Source organism: Protopterus annectens, chromosome 17.part0 (assembly GCF_019279795.1).
Source record: "Protopterus annectens isolate FY-2018-M chromosome 17.part0, PAN1.0, whole genome shotgun sequence".
NCBI lineage: Eukaryota > Metazoa > Chordata > Ceratodontiformes > Protopteridae > Protopterus > Protopterus annectens.
The window spans coordinates 648,142,733-648,168,567 of NC_056751.1; the positions used below are offsets into that span (position 1 = coordinate 648,142,733).

The following is a 25,835-nucleotide window of genomic DNA, read 5'->3' on the forward strand; positions in this document are numbered from 1 at the left end:
GGCTGCACACAGAGCTCTCCCAGTGTGAAAAAAAAGAAATGGCGACGTAAGAGCCAGTAAACTCAAAGTCAGTTACTGGAATTAAGTACACTGCCTGGATGCCATCAAAGAAGAAATACACAGATCCTGAAAGATAATCAACTAGAAAAGGCGGAAGTAAAACACTGACTGGAAAGAATCCCGCAACTGTTCAGCAAAGAAAAGTTTAAACACCAGCTTTGGTACAAGACATGTCTTCCGATAATCTAGAGGAAAAAATAAGTCAAATGTGCTCAGAGCTGATTAAAATAAACAAAACACTGAAACAGTATATCATCTCAAATAATAAAAGTCTGGAAAAAAATGGAAGAAGCTTTAAACAGCTATTCAGATGAATTAATAAAACTGCAAAAAATCAGAGGTCAAAATGAAGAAAATGATGGTTGAATATGAGACTGTTTATGAAAAGATGTTTCACAAAATGGTAGAGTTAGAGGTCAGAGCACACAGGAAAACCTGAGAGTTTGTGCTGTATCATATGAAACAGGCCATTTTAATTTTATGAAAGCACAAATAAGCAACTGGACTGGTGTTCCACAGCAGAATGTGTTAACTGAAAGGGCACATTGTGTGCATGTTCCAAACCTGGCCATGAAAAAGAAGCAAAGACCTGTATTAATAACAATGTAATCATACCAACATAAAGAGTCAATCCTAACAAACTGGCAGAAGGGTAAATTTTTAAAAACTGGAGTTTGTGGAAAAATGATAATTCACAGTACACCAGGCAGAAGAGGAACAAATTTATCCCAGCAATCAGGGAAGTTGAGAGACAAGTGTGAGAGTCAAACTGCTGTACCCAGCTGCCTTCACAATATTTTTTCTTGGAGGATCAATGTCCTTTTTTGATGCAGAGCACAAGGTAAGGAGGAAACAAAAGTTTGTCAAAGAAAAAGTGAGCCATCAAGCAGAAGGGGACTCCACTTCTCATTCTTCTGATAATAATGCTCATAGAAAGACAATATTTTTTCTTGGAGGATCAATGTCATTTTTTTGATGCAGAGCACAAGGTAAGGAGGAAACAAAAGTTTGTCAAAGAAAAAGTGAGCCATCAAGCAGAAGGGGACTCCACTTCTCATTCTTCTGATAATAATACTCATAGAAAGACTTTACTAGTGAAGTCTTTTCCAGTGTGTCAAGGAAAAATGCTTGAGAGGGAGAAAAACAGTTGACCAAAAGAATTCTTAATACATAAGACTTGCTTGTATCTGTGGTTGGGAGATGGGGATGAACAAGAACACCATCCTCACTGAAATAACAGAATAAATGTGAGATTAAATGTGAGATTATAAAGCACCAATCACATTTCTGAAATATGGCTGTACAAAAAAAGTGGAAAGATTGGACCTTTTTTCAGACTTTGTTGAACTTGCAGCATTCATGGCTAACATCAAAGACTGAAGTAATACTGATTTCATCAATTTTTAAATCATGGTCTGATCTGTGAATGGGGTACATTCTTGTCATGGTATTGCAAACCGAAACGTCTTGGAGAAATTAAAACAGGATCATTCAGAATACACATCTATTTACATTGTCATTACTTTTTTGCCTTAATTCTTGCCACCGGTTGCTTCTTCATATTCTGTTGTCCCTCTGCCTGTCTCTTTCTCCTTTTTTCCATTTTCTTCCTTTTTAACACTATCCACATACGATACTTTCTTTTCCATACTTCCTAAACAGCCCCATTGCCTCTGTAATTTTAAAACTGGCTTCCCCACCAGCAGAGTAAACAATGGAAGTTCTTCCCTCCATCACCCTTTGACTCCACTCCTTCTCTTAACCACAAAATATTTCATTTCCACTGCTTCCTCAATTACGTTGTACACCATTTTTCTCCAGCTAAATTATGCTCTATCTACTGAATCACCTTGATTTAATAAATTGATTTGTTTTGCTAATCCTCTTCTGTATAACTCTGACTCTGATCTATCTGTCCCTATAGTTGGGCCTCTGTTCTTCCATTTTTGGCTTTTCCACATTTCTTCTTTTAACAGGTTGAGAGGTATGACTTACCATATTCTCATTGAGGTACTTCCTGTGCTAACACATAATTCATTTCAGTGCTGGCCTGAGTTGAATTAAAGCTAAAAGGTCACTTCCAGGGGCACCCTTGTATCTGGCCTCCTGAAGATGAAACCTTGTAGACATACTTTCCTTCAGACTCATAAGACTTTTTATTCCTTTAAGCCCACCAGTAATCCCTGCAATAACCCAGTTGTCATCATCACTTTTAGTCAGAATCCCTAGGACATCTCATTGCCTCCAACCCCTGCCATGGTTTTGCTGGTGTGGGTGCAAAGGATTGGCACAATGTGCCACAGCTGTTCCCCAAACAGACTAAGCACAAGAAGTGCCCTATGATGGGCATAACCTTTTTGCCAAAGCTAGCTACATAGTGGCAACAATTACACACTAATCTGACTACAGCAAACAAGGGACTGGAACTGAAGTGCACGTGGGAATCCGATTGGAATGCAACTGTGATCCTTAAAACAGTGGGACCAAATTTGTGAATGGGATTTAACATACATTACGTCTCAGCTTGCAGGTACAGTGGTCTTAGAGTTAGTGTACAGCAGCAGTGGTGTGAGGCGGGAAAGAAGTTCCTCTGTAAAAAAAAAAAAAATGCATATATAAAGTTTAATAGTAAGTTTCAAAATGTGTTATTTTTGCATGAATTGCTGTTTATCTGGCAAACTGGTGGCACTTGTGGGACTGTGTCTTGCACTTTTAGAGCATCATAAGAGGTTGCTAGGCCACTGACTCATAGGTCATTTGAAGCCTAGCCATTTTATCCCAATGTAATACCACAGATACTCTATTCAATACCCATGATTGTATTTAGTAATGACTGCCATGACTAGGAGGGCTGTGGGTGCTATCCCTGGTAAGAATTTACGGTGCCCCATATACACGTCCACGTTCCTTTTAAACAGTATCATAGAGGTGCTCTCTTACACATGAATTGGCAACCTATTCCAAAGACATGGCAGTCGTTGGTAAACAAATCTGTCCCTCCTGCATGTCCTATTTAAGTCGCTTTCCATGTTTATGTCACTGGAAAGAGTAGCTCTAGGCCTGTTTGACTTACGGATGTGCAGCAAATTCATTAGGTTTGTGTCGGAGATTGCTTTCTAAGCCAGGCATAAGTTTCCCCTACATAGTCTTTCTATTACCAAATATAGTGACAGGGACTTTAGTCGGCCTGGTTAAGACACATGCTGGAGTCCCTTGATCTTCTTAGAAACCTCTGGAGGTTTCTCGAAATGCTGCAGGTGCTTTGTACGGTAATGCTGAAAGGGGTGTTATATGCAATTATGGGCATGATTACTGACAAGTACAGAGAGGTTATAAAGTACAGTTGTGTACACTTACCATAAATGTAGATGTTCAAATGTATTCATTGTTGCAGTCATCACATTTGGGTTATCCCTGCCAGGGTAGCCCTCAGCCGGCTCAAATACCACAGGCTTAGTATTTCTGCGTTAGCTGCTGTCACTTCAGGACTGATGTCAGGTCGTCAGTAGTATAAAGTAAGGCAGCCGATGCCATTACATCAGTTTTTCTTGCCCTGTCAGGAGCCAACAAGTGGGAGCCAGGTTATGGTGGAAGAACTCCACCAGTAGAAAGTAAATACCAAAATGTTCCTTGTAAGGAGTGAGACAGAAAGTAGAGGGGGGTGGAAGGAGGGAAACCAGGACTGCAACAGTGAATACACTCAAACATCTACATTTACGGTAAGTGTACACAACTGTACTATGTTATTCCAGTTTCACTGTTGCAGTCATCACATTTGGGTTGATTCCCAAAGCTAAGCAAAAGGGTGGAGGCAGTCAAGGAGAATAGGGGCTGGCTAGGATGCCCTGCAAGTCTGCAGTAGCAAAGCCTGCCCTGGATTTGGAAAAGATAGGCAGGTGGTAATGCTTGGTGAAAGTGTGAACAGATGTCCAGGTAGCAGCCTCCAGGATGTCCCTGGTGGGGACTCCTCTGAGGAAAGCTGCAGAGGTGGAGGCTGCTCTGGTGGAGTGAGTCCTGAACCCCCTTAGGGGGAGGTTTTCCATGTTGCTTGTAACAGAAATGGATGCAGTGTGCTATCCATTTGGAAATTGTTTGTTTGGAGATGGCTTTGCCCTCTGCCCCTGCAGCAAAGCTAACCAGTAATTGATTAGACTTTCTGAATGGTTTAGTCCTGTCTAAATAGAATCTGAGCCGTCTGTGCACATCTAGAGAGTGCAGGATCCTTTCCCCCTTGTTTTGTGAGTTAGGGAAACAGGTGGGCAAATGAAGGGATTGGTTGAGAGCCACACTGGACACAAATTTGGGGATGAAGGATGGGTTAATCCTGAGGGAAACCCTGTCAGCATGGGAGATGAGGAAGGGCTCCACAGCCATGAGTGCTTGTAGCTCGGTGACTCTTCTGGCTGAAGTGATGGCCAGAAGAAAAGCAGTCTTAAAGGAGAGAAATTTTAACTCTGCTGAAGATGCTGGTTTGAAGGGGGGCAGGGTAAGCTTTTCCAACACAAAGTTAAGGTCCCAAGCTGGGGTAGGTGCACTTCTGGGTGGCCTCAAGTTGCTAGCCCCTCTTAGAAATTGTTTGATCAGAGGGTGTGAGAAAAGGGACTGCTCAGTGTGGAAATGAGCAGAGATTAGCAGGGGCATGAATTTTAATAGAGGAAAGAGAGATCTCTGTGTAGCAGGTCAATTACATAATCACAGGATGAGAGGTAGGGAGGTTTGTGCCGTATTGGCTCCCTTAGCCTGAATCCAGGTGCAGAATCTTTTCAATGTGTCAGCATACGACTTTCTAGTGCTAGTGTGTCTGACCTCATGTAGATCATCTAGAACCTATTTACTAAGGTTGGCAGATCGATCAGTGGTCAGGAAATAAGTCAGGCTGCCAAATTGAGGGTCTGGAATTGGTGATGCATGAATTCTCCTTCCCTCTGGGTCAGGAGGGTTGGGGTCTGAGAGAGATGCCATGGTGGCAGTGGGGACAGACTGCGCAACAGTGGGTATCAGTGCTAGTGATGCCAATCTGGAGCAATAAGAATTGTCCTTGGTTTTTCCTCCCTTATTTTGAGCAGTACCCTGGTGATGAGATGTAGTGGAGGAAATGCATAGACCGATAGATTGACCCAAGGGAAGGCTAGGGCATCCACTTTCCAAGCCATGCAGTGATGCTCCCTGCTGCAGAACTTGCTGAGCTGATGGTTGGTGTGGGATGCAAAGAGGTTGACCTTCAGGGTGCCCCATTTCCTAGTTATTAGGGTGAAAGTTCTTTTGTCTAGGTGCCACTCATGTGGGTCCAGAAGATTTCTGCTTAAGTGGTCTGCCAGAGAGTTTAGAGAACCTGGCAGGAATTGTGTTAACAGGTGGAGTTGCATGGCAGAGGCTGTGTGCCAAAGGGTCATGGCCAGCCTGCATAGAGGGTAGGAGTGAGTCCCTCCCTGCTTGTTGATATACCAATCACAGTGGTATTGTCTGTTTGATCAGGAGAGCCCCTGGGGAGGGAAGGGGCCTGAAAGCTATCAATGCATGCTGGACAGCTAACATCTCTTTTTGGTTGATGTACAGATGGATTTGCTGTGGGCTCCATTGGTCCTGTATGCACCTGCCATCCAGGTGTGCACCCCAGGCATAGTCTGATGCATCTGTGGTGAGGGTCTGTGTGGCAGGGGGTGGTGAGAAAGGTAGTCGCTTGTTGTAGAAGCATGCTGCTGCCCACCAAAGAAAATCTTTCCTTAGGCAAGGTATCATTGGTATAAGAGTTTCCAGGTGTTGAGAGTGTTGACACCAAAGGCTTCTTAGGTACCACTGAAGTTTCCTCATATGCAGTCCGGCATATGGAATGAGTAGAATGCAAGATGCCATGAACCCCACAGCTTGCAGGATTTTCCTTGTAGATAACTGGGGTCTGGTGGCTATTTGACAGAAGTAGGCTGTCAGGTAAGTTTGCTTTTGTGGTGGAAGGAATGCCATCTGGGATGCTGTGTCCAGGCTTGCTCCTAGGAATATAATCCTTTGGGTGGGTACTGGTTTGGATTTCTTTTCGTTGATAGTGTACCCTAGGGAGGGCAGTACGGACTTTACAAAGGCCAGGTGCTTGAGCAGCTTTTCCTGTCTGCCTGAATTATGCAGTTATTCGTAAATTTGGATATTCCTTTGTCTGCAAAAGGCAATGGCGGGAGCCAGACATTTTGTGAAAACTCTGGGAGCAGTAGATAAGCCAAAGGGAAGTGCAGAGAACTGAAAGCATAGATATTTCCTGCATGATTCCCTGATAGGAATGTGGACGTGGGCCTCTTTTAGGTCTAGGGTGGCTAGCCAAGCATCCTTGGAAAGCATGGGTAGCAGTTGCTGGAGGGTGAGAATTTTGAATTTTGGTATCACCAGGAAAGCATTTAGAATGGATAGATTGAGGATGGGGTGCCAGGTGCCTTCTTTTCTGGGTACCAGAAAAAGTCTGGAGTAGAAACCTTGGCCTTTCTGTTCTGCAGGAATGTGCTCTACTGCCCTCACAGAGAGCAGGGAAAGGACTCGCTTTTGCACCTCTGCTCACTGGACTGGAGGTAGATCTGGGAACCCTTTTGGGGTTGGAAGAGTGTGGAAAGAAAATTTGTATCCCTGGGACACTATGTTGAGGACCCAGTGGTCATTGGTAATAGTGGCCCAGGTGCTTGCGTGAAAGGAGAGCTTTCCTCCTAGGGGTAAGTGGAGATGGGCAGAGGGAGGGTGTGGTGGAGGAGAGTCATTGTGAGTTGGGGAGGAGAGTCATTGTGAGTTCTTACCATGAAGGGGTGGCTTAGAACTCCCTGGTTTTGAAGTGGAGGAATTCCACTGTTTTGATCTCTGCATTCCGTGTGGCTGCTGTCTGGGAGGTCTGCTTCCCTGGGATCTGGGCTGAACTGACCTGGCGGGAGCAGGAAAGGACCAGTGCTTAGAGGGGAAATGCTGCTGAACCTGGGTGGCTGGACCTGTAGGTAATCCTTAACTGTCTGCATAGATTTAGCTTTTTCTTGCATCTGTTTTAAGACCTCCTCTGCCTTAGTGCCAAATAAGTCGTCTTTGTGCAAGGGTGCATCCAATAATTTAGATTTAACATGGTCTGGCAAGGGCGGTTCCTTAAGCCATGCATGCCTTGTAAGGAAAGAACCGGTGACTGCTGCCCTGCAAGAAGCTTCTAGGGCATCAAAACAATAGTGTAAGGTGTGCTTAGTCACTTGACTTGCAGAATCCATTAAGTCTTGTAACTATTTAGATTCTGCACAAGCAGGAAAGGAAGACACTTTTTGTTTGAGGAGTTCCATGGTATTTTGCTGAAATTTTAGCATATGGAACTGGCAATTTAGTGCTCTAATAGCAAGAGTAGCAGAGGTGTATACTTTTTTAACCCAGCTGTCTAGTGTTCGGGAATCCCTGTCTGAGGGCATGGGATTCTTAGCAGAGGTTGCTTTAATTCCTTTAGGCCCTTGCGAAATTAGGGTCAGCAGTAGGAGTTTTGAAAAGACATTTGTGTGAGTCAGGGACTCTGTAATACCAGTTAGGTTTTTTGGGTGCAGGAGGTAGGGTTGTCAGGAGTCAAATTGGATTCTAGGAAAACATCATCCACAACATCCAGGGCTGGGGGAATGGCCAGGGGTCTGTGCTGTGGAAGTTCTAAGAATTCCCAGAGTCTCTTTTTAGACTGAGGATAGTCCTGACATTCCCAATGGAAATGTTCCCTTAAGGTATGAAGGGTTTCCCCAAAGGAAAAGTCCTAGGGTGGAAAGGCTGAATGAATGGAATCCTCTGCATCAGAATCCTCATAAGCAGAGAGGGGTTGCATATCTTCATATTCAGATGCATCAGAGTCATTAGATTCCTGTTAAGACAAAACTACTGGGGACAGATCTCTTTTTCTTTTTGGAGGGGACAGCTTGGCTTCCCCAGATTAGCAAGATAAGGTCTTCCACCATTTTAAGCACTTGAGACTGAGGCAAGGAAGAAGGTGCCTGAGATTGGGTCGTCAGATTCTTGGGTGTGGTTCGTACCATGGGCCTTAGAAACCCGGTAGTTTTTGAAAGAACGGTAGACATGAAAGAAGTCATTGGTTTGTGTTGGGAATCAGTAGTATGAAGTGGTTCTGGACCCATCCAAGAGAGAGAGACAACCGCAGGATCCTTAGTCGAAGAGTTTTGTGGCATACTGGACTTCGAAAGGGTCTCGGTAGTGGCCTGCAAATCCACAGAAGTGGCATCAGGGGCTGCGAAAGCGCTCCACTAAGGACCAGAGAACTGACAACTAGCTTAATGGAAGCATCATCAGTAGGCTTGGACCTGTGCGATCTGTCTCTGTCTTTATCCTTATGTTTTTTTCAGAGGATCTGCTGTCGGATGGCTTACCAAAGCCATATCAGAATTCGAGGACTGTAAGTGAAAATATCTAGCTACAATAAGGGCCTGACGACGTATTGTTCTAGCATTGAACAAAGCACAAAAACAACAGTGAGGGACATCATGGTCTGGGCCTAAGCAAGTGATGCAAAGAATGAAAGTCTCGGTGTGGTATTTGCTTTCCACAGGCGAGACAACTGTTAACTTTTTCTGACATCGGTTAGTGCAAGAAAAAAGGATCCCCAATGGGGTACTTAGCTTTAGAAGACTTCAGCTTCAATTCGGAAGATGAAACTCAGGTAGCAGCCGACCAGCACCCATGCGAACTGCTTCAGGCTCCACAGCAAGAAAAACTGATGTAATGGCGTCGGCTGCCTTACTTTATACTACTGATGACCCGATGTCACTCCTGAAGTGACAGCAACCGACACAGAAATACTAAGCCTCTGGTATTCGGGCCGGCCGAGGGCTACCCCGGCAGGGATAACCCAAATGTGATGACTGCAACAGTGAAACACGAAGAACATCTCTCTTTGCTCTAGAAGTGATCCCTTTGCTAATGAAATGTGCTACATAGAAAGCCTTCCTTACTGCACAGGCACATGGTTGTTAAAGTTAAGGTCGCAGCCTACTTGCATTTCCAGATCTCTTATCTTTGTAGATATATAGGGTATTATAGTTAATTTGATAGTGTGAAGGGACATAGTTTTTGCTGAAGAGAATGATGATGCATTCCTTTGCATTCATCTTGAGACTGTGACTAAGATACCATTCTACCTCTTGAAGTATACTGACACCATTTGGCAGACGCTTAGTTTTGGTCTGAGCTTCTGAAAAGTATATATCAAACAGTAGGGGGGTCCAGCATTGACCTTTGTGGCACCCCAGTGAAGAAGGGTATTTGTATAAAAGCTCTGTGATTTATTCAACCCTGTTGTACGTGATTTTATATTTCTTTGTCAAGTGTTTCCTTCTGCTGGAATTTTATTGTGTGGGCACCCCACTAGTGGCAGATCCAACTGGTTGATGTAGAGTCACCCACTTTGATAGTGTATGGCTGATCTGTGAGCCAGCTGGCATGCCATCTTACAATAAAGGGGTTCACATTCAACTCGCTATGTTTGTTGGTAATGCCAGTGTGTGGGATTGTGCCAAAGGTCTTTGCCAAGTCACGGTATGATGTGTGCACAGGTTTGTCCTTGTCAATGGCCCTGGTCACATTTTTGAAAAAATCCACCAGATTTAAGAGGAAAGATCTGTTCTTGAAGCCAAATTAGGTCAGATCCAAGGTCAGGAGGTCACCAATGTCATTATTTATGAAGTCCATGATGATACATTCCATGGCTTTACAGATGAGGCTGGTCAGACTTATGGGTCTACAATTCCCTGGGTCTGTCGCTACGCCATCTTTGTGGAGGGGAATAACTGCTGCTGTTCTCCATTCCCCAGGAACAAAGCCTGTGGTTAGCCTGTGACTGAACAGGGTACTTAATGGTGATGCTAGTTCATGGCTTTGTTTGCTGAGAAGACAGCCTGAGGTGCCATCTGGTCCCATAGTGGCTGTATTTCTTGCATTACACAAGGCTTTAATGACCTGCACTTTGGATATGTAGGGTGGAGGGGGGTCATGGGCAAGGTTTGGGATATGTTTGAAGGGGATAAGAGTGAATATTTCACCAAATCTGTCCAATACCAGGTTTGTTGCCTCTGTGGGATCAGTGTGTGTGATATCATTACTCACTAGTTCGGCACATGCTTGGGTCCCATGTTTTAGGCTACATACGTAGCTGTAAAAGGCCTTATGGTTGTCCTTGGCTGTAATTGCCAAGTTTTTCTCAAAATTACCCTTAGAGGATTTGACATGTTATCTTATTTGCCAGTTGAGGCTGAAAAGGGTGCTTTTCCATTGTTGGGGCCTCATCTTAGTTTTCTTAGACTGCAACTTTTTGCTGTTGTAAAGTTTGTTGATGTTGGATGTCCAACCAGGGCAGCTTTTGGGGGGTGGGGGCTCTGGCTTTGATTCCATCTGGAACAGCTGAGTCGATACCCTTATTCAAGTGATTGTACAGGGCTTTAGTGTAAGCTTTGGTGTAGTTACCAATTCCAGGTAGGGGTGGGGCTTGGAATGCATTTATACCTTCCCCTAGGAGGGTATAGTTTGCCTTGGTGAAGTTTTTTCGTCTGACTTTGCCCGTTGTCAGTTCTGGTGTTACTTGCCAGTTTGAAGGTGACTGACTGATTTGTGGTCAATTTTAACTAACGAGGGTCCAACAGTTGGGGTAGTGCATTTGTTTATCAAGTTAGTGCCAAAGTCAATAGAAAACAATTTAACTACAGCATGTGACTGACTTTGTACGCCCTCTGCTTCATGGCACACACAGCCTACAGCTGTATACCTACTCACCTCTATTATACAAATGTCCTGTACCTGATGTGTGTGGTTAAGTGCATATTTAAGGTCTAATTGCAAAATGAAAGAATGAATGCTTTTAACAAGGTAAGAAGAATGTTACAGTACTCTTACTGCAGTTTGTACCTTTGGCACAATTCATCACTAAATAACATTATTGATCCAACCCTACTAAGCTGCTTAAACAAGAAAAACATTACATGGCAATGGTAATATCAAAAAGAAAAAAGGACAAAGAAAAAAGAAAAAACAATATAATTTACAAGCATGAACAGACTTCATGATCCCAGAGGGCACTATGGCTCAGAAAAGAATTCTACTACATATCATAATGTTCTACTAGTTACAACACTTGGGCTGATCAAACTCACTACCTCCTTTTGACAACTACTCATTATGACATCACGTGATACAAAACCTCAGGATGGAAACGTAAGGAAAACAGACCATGCACCTAACACAATGACACCTGAATGTTGGACAGAAATATGCTACAAATTACCTGTTTACTTCTAATTGTGTGCAATTGTGAGGTAATATTGCTGCATGTCAGAGAAAGCTCAGAAAACAAACAGACCTAAACATCATTTTAAAATGTACTTATATTGTCTATCATGCTGTGCTTTTCTCCTTTCTGTTCAGAGTTATAAACCACCACTTACTTGGTCAATCCGATAAAAGTACAATTACATTACCATCAGTCCACTAAAAAGTATGCACCATTAAAGAGTCATCAGACAAGCCTTCAGTTTATGGAGGATTTTAACAAATCATCCCATGGATAATTCTTTCTCTTTTGAGACTTAAGTTTTCACAACACATTGCATACACAAATATTTCATAAATAAAATCAATCAAATCATCATCTGTATCTGATGTCTCATTAGAAACAGGAACTTTTGGCTGGGTATACAAAAGCCATCCTTTGAAATTAGTATTCAACGTGATAACCATCAGCATTAGCATGACACAACTTTAACACAATGAGTTAATGGATAACCTAACAATCACTTAACGTGTTGATTTTTTTCCTACACATTTAGGGATTCACAGACTAGATAAATGAAATACGCTTTTAGATACATGTAATACAGTAAATGAGTTACTACAATTTAGATTAGTAAAAGCAACTAAAAAACTATCAAACATGAGTTAATAGTGTTAGTAATACCTCTTGATCTACAACAGTCACTACAGCTTTCTGTTCTACATGATTGGAGGTTGCAGGCTGGACGGTTTCACCATGTCATGGAAAGAAAGCAACAAACATTACGGTTAGTACATATGCTACAATGTGACAGGCACATTTAACTGAGATTCATTTGTGGTGTTAGCATACAACGATGTGAGTCACAAACAAAGAATTATCACACAACATTTAACTCAATCTCCAGGAGTCACAAAAATTACTTTGTTTAAATTTTTTTAAGAAACCAGTCTTAAAGCTCAATATTGTTAATAAATTAGTTATATATTTTTAAACATTGCAGACACTTGCACTTCATTAATGGAGTATATTCTAAACACAGGACAATCTCCAAAAGTCAATTTTCAGACATCTGTAATACAGTTGTTTAATTAGCTGCAAGGAAAAACTTGAAATAAGGCTAAATCATGTATGTTGAACCTATTTCAACTAATTTATTCAACGTGTACTCTTAATTATTATACACAAATCCTCTGTATGGGTTCAGCATTAAATCTAGTCTTTCTTGTATGACTGTGACAATAACAGTGTTGGTAAAATGCAACATATATAGGCTTTGCTATCAGAGAAAAGACATGATAGACATACAAACCTATAATTATCTATGGACAGAAAAAACAAACAGTTACACCATCCAATTTTGGAATTCCCAAAGTGCATAAAGATGCTAATAATCCGCTGTTTAGACCCATTGTTGCAGCAAACAGATGCAAAACCCATGGATTAGCTAAATATATTGATATGAAACTTAAAACAATATGGGTTGGGTAAGAGGGTATTTTAAAGGATTTGTGGGACTTCTTTAAATCTATTGACCAGAATCAATATAATGAGATATTTGTTACTATAGATATTACGGATTTATTTCTGTTACACTATGTGAAACAGGTATGGAGTGGTTTGAAGAGGTTCTGGTAGAAGAAAAAGAAGTTCAAAATTAAAGATTTTAGAACACTATTAGAATATATGGAAATACTACTTAAAAATAATTTTATTCATTTTGAAGGGGAATTTTTTAAACAAAAACTGGTGTTGCTATGGGGGCAAATTGTGTCTCCAGTTTTGTGAATACAGTTTTAAGTATGAAGGAGAAAAATATATTTTTAGTTCCCCCTATGCAAAATGTTGGTGTATGTACAAAAGGTACCTTGACTTATGTATCTTTTGGAACAACACAAAAGAGAAGTTAAAAGAATTTTTAAATTATATTAGTAGTACTACCGAGCTTTTAAAATGTACTTACAATTTAAGTAAAGATCTGGTTAATTACTTAGAGGCAACAATTCATAAAGTTATAACTAAAAAAGAATACAAGTCCACAGTGTATAGAAAAAAGTAGTTTTCCAGTTCATACTTGTATTTTACTAGTGCACATCTCTATAAACAAAAAAATAAATAATTTAAAAGACAATTTATTAGGATATCAAGGATGACCTCAGATGAAATGGATTTTAAATATGAATGTGATATTTTAAAAAGTATGTTCTTGGATAGAAAATACAATTGATTGAGGAAGTTTTACATGAAGTAAAAGAGGGAAGGAAAGATGAGTTTTGTCCTTTGTTAGGAAAAGGAAACGCACCTTTAGAAATGAGTAATACAGATACAGATACAGATTGGAAGAAGAACAATAGTATTGGGTTAAGCAGGTGGGAGTACAGACAGGAACATTTATGAATTTTAATAAGGTTATTAAAAATATTATATCTAAAAATTGGAAAATGTTCCCCAGTTTCTCTAATTTGGGTATTATATTTAAACAACTTAAATTTACTTATAGAAAGGATAAGAATATCAGAAATTATTTATAGAGTGATGTTTACAAAAATACAGATCCAGAAAAAAGAAAAGAGTACATACATATACATATATGTGGAAAATATACCCAATGCCACATATTAGTATTAAAGATAGTGTCTATATACAGAGTAGAGACAGATACATAAAGGCTAAAATACATACAAATTGCAATAGTAAAGTAGTTATACACCAAGTTGAATGTAAAAAATGTTCTGCATTTTATGTGGGGAAAACAAACAAAGGGCATTAAAAAAGAAGAATATATAAACAGATGGATTCACTTCAGAAGCTCGAAATACTGAAATCTCGAATTTCAGTATCTCGACCCCAAGAAGCTGAATTCATACAACAATGAAACCTGAAAAACGCGAAATTCAAAACTTGGAATACCAGAGGTTTTGAATTTTGTGGTATTACTACTACAGACACACACACACACACACACACACATCCTCCACACAAACACACAATCTGTCTACTACATGTGCACCCCCCACTTAAATATTCTCACTCTGAGGTCACATTACATACAAACACACACAAAACACCACCACACAAGCTACATTCTCCTCGCACATACACATATCACAGCAACAAAACACAATGACACGCATCACTGCTTTTAACCAAACCCCTTAACACACACACATACTTACCTGAAGACAAGACCACAGCGGAAGTTTAGAAGTGCAAAATTCAAAACCTCTGGTATTCAAGGTTTTGAATTTCGCACTTCTGAACTTTCGCTGTTCTGTGGATTCAGCTTCTTGGGCTCAAAATACTGAAATTCGAGATTTCAGTATTTCGAGCTTCTGAACGGAACCCAAACATACATATGATATTCAAAAGAAATATATTACAAATGCAACATAGTACTAATTGTAAGGAAGACACTTTTATTTTTTGTATTGGAAGAAATTCCTTATGATGTACAAGGAGCACAATGTCAAACAAAAATTGAATATCGAGAAATATTTTGGCAATTGATTCTTGAAGCCAACAAATTTTCTGGACTTAATGGAAATATCTCCCTTTTTCCATTTTAACCAAATAACAAACCAGCTAGCACTGAAGGAAGGCTTGACAACAACATTAAAGTTGAAAGCAGGCTTTATTAAGCGAATTCAGGAACATAAATGCAGGAATAATCCACACAACGTTTTTGTCCAGACTTCATCAGATAACAAGTGTAGCGGTGCTGCCTGTTAAGTACTAAACTTCATTTTGATCAACAAATAAGAAAATTATATTGTCATTCAAAAAGCTGAAATATATACCCCTATAGTAAAATGCTTTAAAAACCTTGATAATAATATGATCCATAAAAATAATGTTAAAAACGAATTTAATAAAAATTGTTACATAAAATGTCTCAGTGGGTTTAACTTTTTTTTTTTTTTCAAAAAACTCCAGCTTTACTCCATCGCATATCACCTACTCAGAGGCAATGACTGCCTAACATACAAAGCTATGTCAAACCCAGAGCTGTTGGACATGCTCCAATTAAAGAAATCCCAATCCCTCCAAGCTACATGCTCTAGGGACCTAAACCTTGTCACCACAATAAACAGAACATGCTGGAGGAATAGATTCCTGCCCCAGAGACTTCTCATACTCTAGAACAAACTACCTATCTATATTAAACAAAGCTCCTCATTAGCACTCTTCAAGAAAAATCTTAATGATTGGATGGGAAATAGGAAATTCAACCTGGGGATCACTTTTGTGGCTCTGCTCGACAGGGACACAGGAAAATAATTTTCTTGGGTGGCGAAAGCCAAGTACCAACCTATAAACCTATATATTAAAAAACTAAAACCTTGGTGAAATCCTTTCAGCCAAAATTTAAGAAAGAAAAATCCTACCTCTAGTGTCATGCAGATGTGATTGCATGTGTACTGTTTCACAGCTTTGCAGCTCTCTGTTTTAACTCTGGGACAATGGAAATATTATCAAGTCCTGGAGGCTTGTTTGCTTCAAGAACAATCTGTCAACATCATTCCTTGAATTCTATAGTCGTTTCCTAAAGGCCACCCCTACCATCCTTGGGTATGCATTCAAGGACAAACAAGCAAGTATGTAGCTTGGTTATATTCCAAGGAGTGCTTATAAAGTGCATTATTGATGTTTTTATTATGCATGTCATAGTAGTGTTTGTAAACTCTCCTAAGTGTCTGCTCAGTCTTACCTATGTAGAACGGCCCACATGGATTACACTGAGCTAAGTATATCACGCCTAAGGTGTTGCAGTTGGAATAAACCTCACCTTCTATGAACCTATTACAACTACTAACAAATATTTTTTCTTTGTTAGAAATACACTTGCACTGTTGACATGCACCCCACATAAAGTGCCTTTCTTTTTAATCATGTCCTTCTTCCCCTTAGCTAAACTTTGATTTTCCAAAACATTTTTCATATTGTGTTCTTTCCTAAAACGTCCACTGTCTTATTATGTGGTTTACTGATGTCAGTCAGCCTTGTGAATTTGTCACATTCACTTACAACTATTTTTCTGATGAGACTGGCATCACCATTATACTCAGTGACAAAGGCGCTCTGGTACTGGTTGACATTGCCATTACTGGGTGAATTAGAAGCATCACCCCCACTCCCAATTTTCTTAATACCTAAAATAGGGGCATATTTCTCAGTCCTCTGCTTAACAACTTTACAACTACTTTCTTTGATCAGTGCTGAGGGGTATCCACATTCCAAGAACATAGTTTCTAACAATCTAAGATCAATTTCAAAATCTATATCCAGTGAGAACATTCTACTGGCCCTTACCATTTGTCCTTTAAATATACCTTTCTTCTGGTGCACAGGGTGTGTCTTGAGAAATAGAGAAATGGGTTGGAAAAAGTTTTTTTCCTATAAATGGTGAACTTGAACTTATCCAGTTTCTGCTGATGTACTAGGATAATGCCAGACAAAAACTGAATATCGAGACATATTTTGGCAATTGATTCTTGTGGCCAACAAATTTCCTGGACTTAATGAAAATATCTCCCTTTTACCAGTTTTAAAACTTAGGTCTGCCAGACTTTAATATTATATATATTTTTATACTATTTTAAAAAAAATTGTATTTTAAGAACATCTTACTTCATTTTAATTTTTCTATGCTAGCATATTTAAATATTTAAGTATTTAAGGGTGTTTTTATTAAATAGTGAAACACTTTTATAGATGGGATTACAATATTTAGAACATTTAGGTTGTATTTATTGTTGTCCACACTAGATGCCACTATAGTCAAAGTTCTTGTATTCTTCCTTCACAGCCAATTTTTACTGCATATTTTTCCAGTACATTATATGCCTGCTTATTTGTTCCTTCATAATATAAAAAGTTTGTTTTTAAAACTTCCTTCATACTTTCTACCATGATTTGAATGATGTCTTAAAGCTTTTTAAAACATTTTTAATATTTAGGAAAAGACAGTTTTATAATGGATCACAGTATGTTTAACTGAATTATTGGGTCTGATTTTCCAAATAGGTTTAGTATATATTGATGTGAGGGGTAGGAGACAGCACATCTTTAAAAGTTCTAGGATAGAACAAAAACACGGTGATCTAGTTGAGCTTTCTTTTCACTGCTTTTGGTTGTTCTACAGTTGGATTTGTTGTCAATAGAACTTTTTATCCCGTAAGCTGGTTGGTTTAGGTTCACCTCTACAGTGTTACTTTTCTGTGGTTTATTTGCTGGTAGTGAGCTAATTTGGCACAGTTTGTCTTTTTGTGGACTTTTAAAACTTGAATCAAGTCTAAATCATGTATGTTGAACCTATCTCAACTAATTTATTGACAGTGTACTCTTAATTACTATGCGCATCTAATCTGTACGAGTTCAGCATTAAATCTAATTTTTCTCATAACAGTGACAAAGAACTTTTAAGTATGCTAGTAGGAATTCTAAAAAAAAAAAAAAACAAAACACTATTCCTTCTGTCCTGTTAAAGTTTGAGAAACAGTAAACGTGTTATGTATTCTGGTATCATAAGAGAGTGAAATCATACACAATATGAAAAAAAGCCTCTACAGTGCCATGCATTTTTGACTAAAAAACTCAAACAATTCCTGAAAAAGTATTTTACATCATTCAATAAGCCATTTCCACAGTGCATAATCAAGACTGTCAGAATACAGGGAAGGTGAAGGGGAATATATCAGAGGGATGAAAACATGTCATACAGTTTAGTCAATTTCAGTTGCCTGGACTTTGCCCCAAGTCTCTCAAAACCCTCAGGCACCTGCTCTCTCTGGCAAATACACACACTCAGACACACAAACAAGAAAACAAAACACAGTACCTTTGATTCAAATATGATGTATCAGCTGACTATGTGGGAAAGTGAAGTAGCCATTAGTCAGGACCGGCCTTAGGTCAACTAGTGCCCTAGGCAATAGGGCTCCACAGCGCCCTCCCCGGCACCACCTGGTGCCCCCATCCTGGTCTACTTACACCAAATGAATACTGGAAAAGCACCCCTGCTAGATTGGCACCCTAGGCGGCCACCTAGTTGGCCTATGCCTAAGGCTGGCTATAAAAAAGTACTTACATTTAAAACATGCAGGCAAGTACCAACCACGTACATCCTAAGCCAATGATGGGTGCATTGTTTCATGGATAAAATTACTGGAAACTGCCTGCCAAATCTAAACTTTGGAAATACTACACAATTGTGAGTACTACAAAACAAAATAACAAAAGCCACAAGTTGTAACAAACCAAAGAAGCACATTGTGTACCTATAAAACCACTTTTGTTGGGTAATATGTGACAATCTCTTGTGCAACAAAGAATCCTTTAGAGATTGGCTGTAGTATTTACAAATAATATTTAACTTTTTACCCAACATTTTAAATGTGTGTGTGAAGGGGAAGGGTAGAGTAAGGTATTCAAATTCAAATGTGTCAGAAGTAAAAGAACATGTATATACTGTGCAGCTATTAAGTACAAAATATATAATATATGGAAAAGGCACATTCTGCTATCTTACATTTTCACGAAAAGCTCATTCCAGGATAAAAAAATTTATTAAAGGTTTAAAACGTAAGCGCTTTCATCCAAAATTATACTTGATAAAGGAATTTCATCAACAACAACAATGATGAATAACCCACTCATTCAATACTTTTAAAATTGATGACATCACTTCCTTAAAACTTTTGTTAAAAAAGTGCATACAAAAAAGTTTTGCTAACAATCTTCAGCGGCTGTCAACATTTATATGTGTGTGTGTGTGTGTGTGTGTGTGTGTGTGTGTGTGTGTGTGTGTGTGTGTGTGTATAAACTTCACCCTCTCATTCATGGACACTCAACAATACAATATTAGATCAAAAATGATGTCAGCAAATTTAAAGAAACATATTGAAAAATTATTTGTATAACCCTATGTGTTGCAAGAACATTTTTTATATTATCAGAGCTTTTAATTTCAAAAGACTAATTATAGATAAACTGTCATTTAGACCTAGCCAATGAACTGAATTCAGGCGGACCTGCCAACTAAGTTCTGCTTTTTCCAATAGATATGGCCATGCACCCACTCTTTCCGAGGGACATATTACTTCCAAAATAATGAACTTGAATTTATGTTCTACATATTGGGAGATATGTTTAACCAAAGCATTAAATTCATAGTGATTCCTGATATTTCTCATACACTCACTAATTCTGTTAAGTTTATGCTCCATTTTTCCACTGTAAAAACACGAGAAAACTTTGCATAATGCACAGTAAATAACTCTTTCTGTATTACAACAGCATATATCTCTTAATTTTATTCTCACTCCAGTAATAATTGTCTCACTTACTTCTAAAATGTAAGGGCAGACTTTACAGGACCCACACTTATACATGTATCCTGCGTGTTGTGCCCTTCTCTGGTGTTCAATAAGATTTTAATGTTATAACCTTTCCTAAAGACACAAATTGGTCTTTCTCCTATGATAACTCTTACATCTCTTTCACCTTTGTGATTCTTGGCACCTTTTAGAACTGAACAAGATTCATGTGGTTGGTACAGACATAAGATTTGCTTCTTTGGACGTAGTTTCCCTTTACACCAGTATAGATCAGAAATTAGGTATTGAGTACATGAGGGAATATCTTAGTCAACACACCAGCTTTGATAGTAACCTTATTTACACTAGTTGCACTTTAATGGAACTGGTGTTAGACAACAATTTTTTCAGATTCGAAGGGGAGTTATTTCAACAAACATCAGAGGTTGCCATGGACGCACGAGTAGCGCCTAGTTTTGCAAATTTGGTTATGGCAACCTGGGAAACTAAGTTTCGTGTCACCCACCCTTTCGCTCACAACATTTTATTTTACAGACGCTACATAGACGATCTAATATTTTTATGGAAGGGAGATTTAGACTCTTTTTCCATTTTCCTTTGAGATCTGAATTGTACCACCAGTTCCTTGAGATTCACTTTGGGAGGTTTTGGTAACAGTATAGATTATTTGGATTTACATTTGACTATCAATCACTTTAATTGTACTTTTGACAGTAGTATTTTTAGAAAATCCACCTTTGTTAGCCAATGCTTACACCATGACAGTTTACACCCTAGCCACATGAAGCGGGGTGTGGTGAAGGGACAATTTATTAGGCTCAGCCGGTTGACCAGTAGTGATGACATTTTTTTGGATGAAATTTCCAAGTTAAAATGTTTTTTTACACACAGAGGTTATGCATCTTCCTGGTTAAACCGGATTATTGGCGAAGTTTCAGCTTTAAGAGCAAACATTGCAAGGCCTATTTTGAAATCTATTGGTGACAATGATTGCAATTTGGCTGAGACTTCAGCCCACACTTTGGACAATTTCACCTTGTCCTTTCCGATTCCTATCACTAACGAAATGGGTGTTATTAGAGAAATCATTTCCAACAATTGGAAAGTAGTGTTGGGGAATGCTGAGTTACTAAAGATACTAGGCGAACGACCAGTGTTCAGTTACAAGAAAGTAACTAACATTAAGATGATTTTAGAAAGAGGATCCAAAAACATTAGGTCTACTTGTGATCTTACTCCTGGTACTTTTCCTTGTTTATCTTGTAAACAATGTAGATTTATTAGTGGGACATCTACGGTTACCCTTAAGCACATCAATAGGACTTTTGCAGCAAAGGGGCATTATACATGTAAGACTACTAACGTTGTGTATTTAGCTCAGTGTAGTTCCTGTGACTACTTTTACATTGGGAAAACAATACGTTCATTAAACAAACGTATTTATGAACACACATTGGCCATTAAGAAAAAAGACACATCCAATGCTTTGGCTAGGCATTCTTTAGAGTGTTCCGTTTTCAAAAAGTTTTCCTTCTTTGTTTTAGAAGGGGTGAACAATGCATTATTCAGTGGGATTTTAAAACACTTTTAGAATGTCGTGAAACTATGTGGCAAATTATGTTAAATGCTAACCAGCTTCCTGGTTTGAATGACATGATTAATATTAAAATGTTTTTTATTAGCACAGAGATTTTAAAGTGTGCTTTTATCTTTACAGAGGATTAATATCAATATTTATTGTCTTTTTTGACATCATTTTATTCACTATTATATTTATTTTTTATTTCTCATTTGTATTTACATTTATTACTTTCAAATGTTTGATGTACATTCTGATTGGTTGTAATTTCATGTGATGATTTTCAATAGGTATTTAAACCTAGTGATTTAAGTGGGTGTGTTTCTGATGAAGTTCAGTAGCATTAAATTGAACGAAAACATTAACATAAGGTAATGGTGTCCGTTTTGTTCCCTCACCGGCAGTGTCTTCAGTTCTTTGGTTTTAAGATTTACTTTTGTGTTTCGTTTAGGCTACTAGGGTAGCCTCATTTTAAGAACATGTCTCAACTTATAACACTCATTCAAAAAACAATCTCTAAGGGTGATCATACAAACTGTTTTTTACAAATTGTCCTTTTAAAACCCCCATTTTTTGTGTAAAAGGGTGATAAGTTTTTTTCCGTATATTACAGATACAAATCTGTGGTTTTGAACATCTTTAAGTAAGATGTCTAGATAAGCTATTTCTGTCTCACTGACTGTGTGCGTGTGTGTGTAAATTAAAAAAAAGGAGGTTGAATAATTGATGTATTCTAGAAATAAATTAATTTGCTGTTTGGCCCGTTCCATAAAATAAAAATGTCATCGAAAAAACAAGTATACATGTGACAGAATGGGAAGAAAGGTGAATCGATTAAATATCTTCTTTCCCATTCCAGCATGGCACTTACGTTTTAAGCCTTTAATAAACTGTGCTTTTTATCCTGGAGTGAACTTTTCATACACAGTTTGCTGTCTTGGGAATTTTTTGCTATCTTACATTTTCACCTTTGAAAGACCTCTCAAGAATAGCCTTGAATGTGGACTTCCAAGATGGCTGCACACTGAGCTCTCCCAGTGTGAGAAAAAGAAATGGAGACATAAGAGCCAGTTAACTCTAACTTTTAGCAAAGTCAGTTACTGGAGTAAGTACGCTACCTGGATGCCATCAAAAAAGAAACTCAGAGATCCTGAAAGATAATCAACTAGAAAAGAGGAAAGGAAAACATTGACTGGGAAGAACCCTGCAACTGTTCAGCGAAGAACAGTTTAAGCTTCAGTATAAGACATGACTTCCGATAATCTAGAGGAAAAAATAAGTCACGTGTGCAGAGCTGATTAAAATATACAAAACACTGAAGCAGTATATCAACTCAAACAACAAAAGTCTGGGAAAAAATGGAAGAAGCTTTAAACAGCTATTCAGATGAAATCAATAAAACTGTAAAAATCAGAAGTCAAAATGAAGAAAATGCTGGTTGAGTATGAGACCTGAGAGTTTCTGCTGTACCATAAGAAACTGGAAGAACAGACAACATTAATTTTATAAAAACACAAATAAGCAACTGGACTGGTATTCCGCAGCAGAATGTGCTAATTGAAAGGTCATATTGTGTGCATGTTCCAAACCTGGCCATGAGAAAGCAGCAAAGACCTGTATTAGTAACAATGCAATCACACCAGCAGAAAGAGTCAGTCCTAACAAACTGGCAGAAGGGCAAAGTATTAAAAACTGGAGACAGTAGAATGTTTGTGGAAAATGATTATTCACAGGACACCAGGCAGAAGAGAAGCACATTTATCCCAGCAATCAGGGGAAGTTGACAGACAAGTGTGAGATTCAAACTGCTGTATCCACCTGCCTTCACAATATTTTGTCTTGGAGGATCAATGTCCTTTTTTAATGCAGAGCAAGGTAAGGAGGAAATACAAATATTTGTCCAAGAAAAAAAGTGAGCTGTCAAGCAGAAGGTAACTCCACTTCTTATTCTTCTGATAATAATGCTCATAGAAAGACTTTACCAGTGAAACCTTTTCCAGTGTTCCAAGGAAAAATGCTTGAGAGATTGAAACACAGTTGACCAGAAGAATTCCTAGTACCTTGGACTTGAGTCTGGGGTTGGGAGATGGGGATGAACAGGAAGAACACCAGCCTCACTGAAATTACAGAAAAGAAATGTGAGATTATAATGCACCAATTGCATTTCTGACTGTACATAAAAAGTGGAAAGATTGGGCATTTTTTCTGACTTTGTTACACTTGCTATGGACTGAAAAGCATATGCCCAAGTTATTATTGACTGGAAAAACACTAAGGGGAAGGGAAGCAAAAAAAACTACTTAAAACACATTTTGACTTAACAGTATTTGTATACATAACAAATTGCATGTTATATAGTGAAGCATTTTCAATTATTGTATGTGATAAAGATAGTAAAGTAAACATGTGCCTTAAACATGAAGGCACGACAATGCAAAAAAAGCGAAGAAAGGATGGACAACAGCATGTTTAATTTAGTAGGATTATAATCTTGGGTTGTTGAGTGGGGAGATGGTAAATCTAATACATTTTAGTGTAAGCAAGTAAATAAGAGAACACTGAATGTAATGATACATTTTCCTTTAACAAATAAATGTTCAGTGTGAGTTGAGAAGTCTACAGCTATGAGAGTTCAGAAGTCTATAGCAGAGGCCAGCTGTACATTTTATTCTTATCTTTGCATGGAGACAAGCTAATTGAGGGATGGGCAATAAAAAACAGAGCCCCATTATTTATGGCTTTGCCCAGACTTCTTGCTCTAAGAGGATGAGAGGTATGCTGCCCCCTTACAATTCTTGTACAGTACAAATAACTGAAACCTAAATCTAAGGATTCTGAAAAATCTGCTGCACTCTTAGAAAAGTTGCTATGCCATGAATCTAGGTTTATAACTGAGAAGTGTAGATCTGTAGTAAAACCTGTGTCAAATGTTGTGAAACCGAAAGTATCAGCTGTAGGCATAATCTGGTATTTAAACATAGAGAAAGAGTTGTATAGCTTGGTTTTGTGCAAGTGATAGTAATGTAAGAACAATGCTAAGCAAGCGATAACATGGACAATAAGAGGCCAAGCCACCATGTTCAACTAGACACACTTAAGTTCTTGACTTCATTTACAAGTACTTAAAGGGTACCTCTCAAGTCAAGCAGGGCCATACATAACTCTGGTGTAAACTTGTGTTTGCCCATCCAATCATCAAGACTAGCTTTAAAGGCAGACAAAGTGGTACTCTGCTTAACCTGCAGATGCAACTTTTTCCATAGGTTGGGAACAAATCCCTTCAATCAGTACTGCTGGTGATCTTACAAATTTAAGTTCATAGTTTGGGTGTTTTGCAAAGACATGAAAGGTCAAACAGGGCTGGGTCTTTCTTGACTTGAAAAGAGAGATGCAAGTCATTGCAGAGCAGCCCGGGTCTATATTAGAAAAATGAAATGAACAGCGAACGCACTTAGATCGACACAAAATGATCGAACCTGCAGACCTCGAATGGCCACAACAGTGATTTTATTCCCTGGGGGGAAAAAAAAATTGTTGGGCCAACCCCCCCCCCCCCAAAAACAAATCTAAACACAAAATAAAGTGGGCTGCTTTGCCCACCTCACCCCCTGTCAGAAAAATATGTATCCAGACATACAAACTGTTAGAAGAATATGTATTCAAATATATATATATTATTAGAAAAGTATGTATTTAAACATCTATAAACTGTTAGGGAAATGTGTGCTTTAGACATGAATAAATGTGCTCAAATCTATATGAAGAGCAAGGGTTGGAAAACAGTATAATATGTAATGCATTTAATTCTGTTTTACTAGAATAATAGTAGAAATGAACTTGCATATTATTGCTTGAAGCTTAGCTGCAGTATAAACAAAGGCTTGACCCTGAAATTAGCCAGCTCGGCTGGAACATGTCTTTTAGTGAATATTATTTTGCAAAGTTAGAAAATAATGAATCTGTCTGCATGTGTATCTTTTTCCTGCTTCCACCAAGGAAAATGGCCTTGTGAGCACTACCGGTGATAAAAACCCAGCTGGTGAACAGAGAGACAAAGAACTGTATTAAAAAGACATTCATCCATTGTATTCGAACTAATCTAAGAGCCTTAGATTAGCTACATCTTCATAAAGACATTGTGACTGACCAGGTGCTTTGCAAGGCTGTAATATTCTCATGGGAAAGAAACTTTTCAAAAATTGTAATCTCAGCATTTTTCTTATGAATAGTAGTGATGTAAAGGGCCTGTCACTGACCACGTCAGTGAGGTGGGCAAAAGCTGATTGTAAACATTATAAAATGGAGGGTAATTCCTCAATAAAGTTAGTCAAAATTCTGTACATGCTTGTGTATGGTTTTTTGCCTCCTAATGATCATTAGAGCATAAATGCATAATTGTTAGATATCTGAGCACCCTGCATTACTGTCTGTCATTTTTGAAATACCTAATGATTTTTACAGTCTGATTTTAACAATTTATTTAACATTTTGGTCCTTCGGACCGGAATTCCCTTGGTAAGCTGCAGGTCAGACTGCATGGGTGATAATAAATCTGCGCAGGAGAAGCTGCCAAAACAAAATGGTTCTTCTTAAAGTGAAAAGACCTCCG

General features: G+C 38.7%; 1 protein-coding gene across 1 annotated transcript in view; it reads right to left on the bottom strand.

Annotated features, from left to right (window-relative positions):
- The window catches only part of PPFIBP2 (PPFIA binding protein 2), a gene marked incomplete in the record, with an annotated part of 2,221,164 nt that overhangs the window by 268,548 nt on the left and 1,926,781 nt on the right, over positions 1 to 25,835 (bottom strand). Inside the window, 1 exon segment of the mRNA XM_044058974.1 lies at positions 11,996 to 12,052. Coding sequence (XP_043914909.1) covers positions 11,996 to 12,052 — 57 coding nt within the window.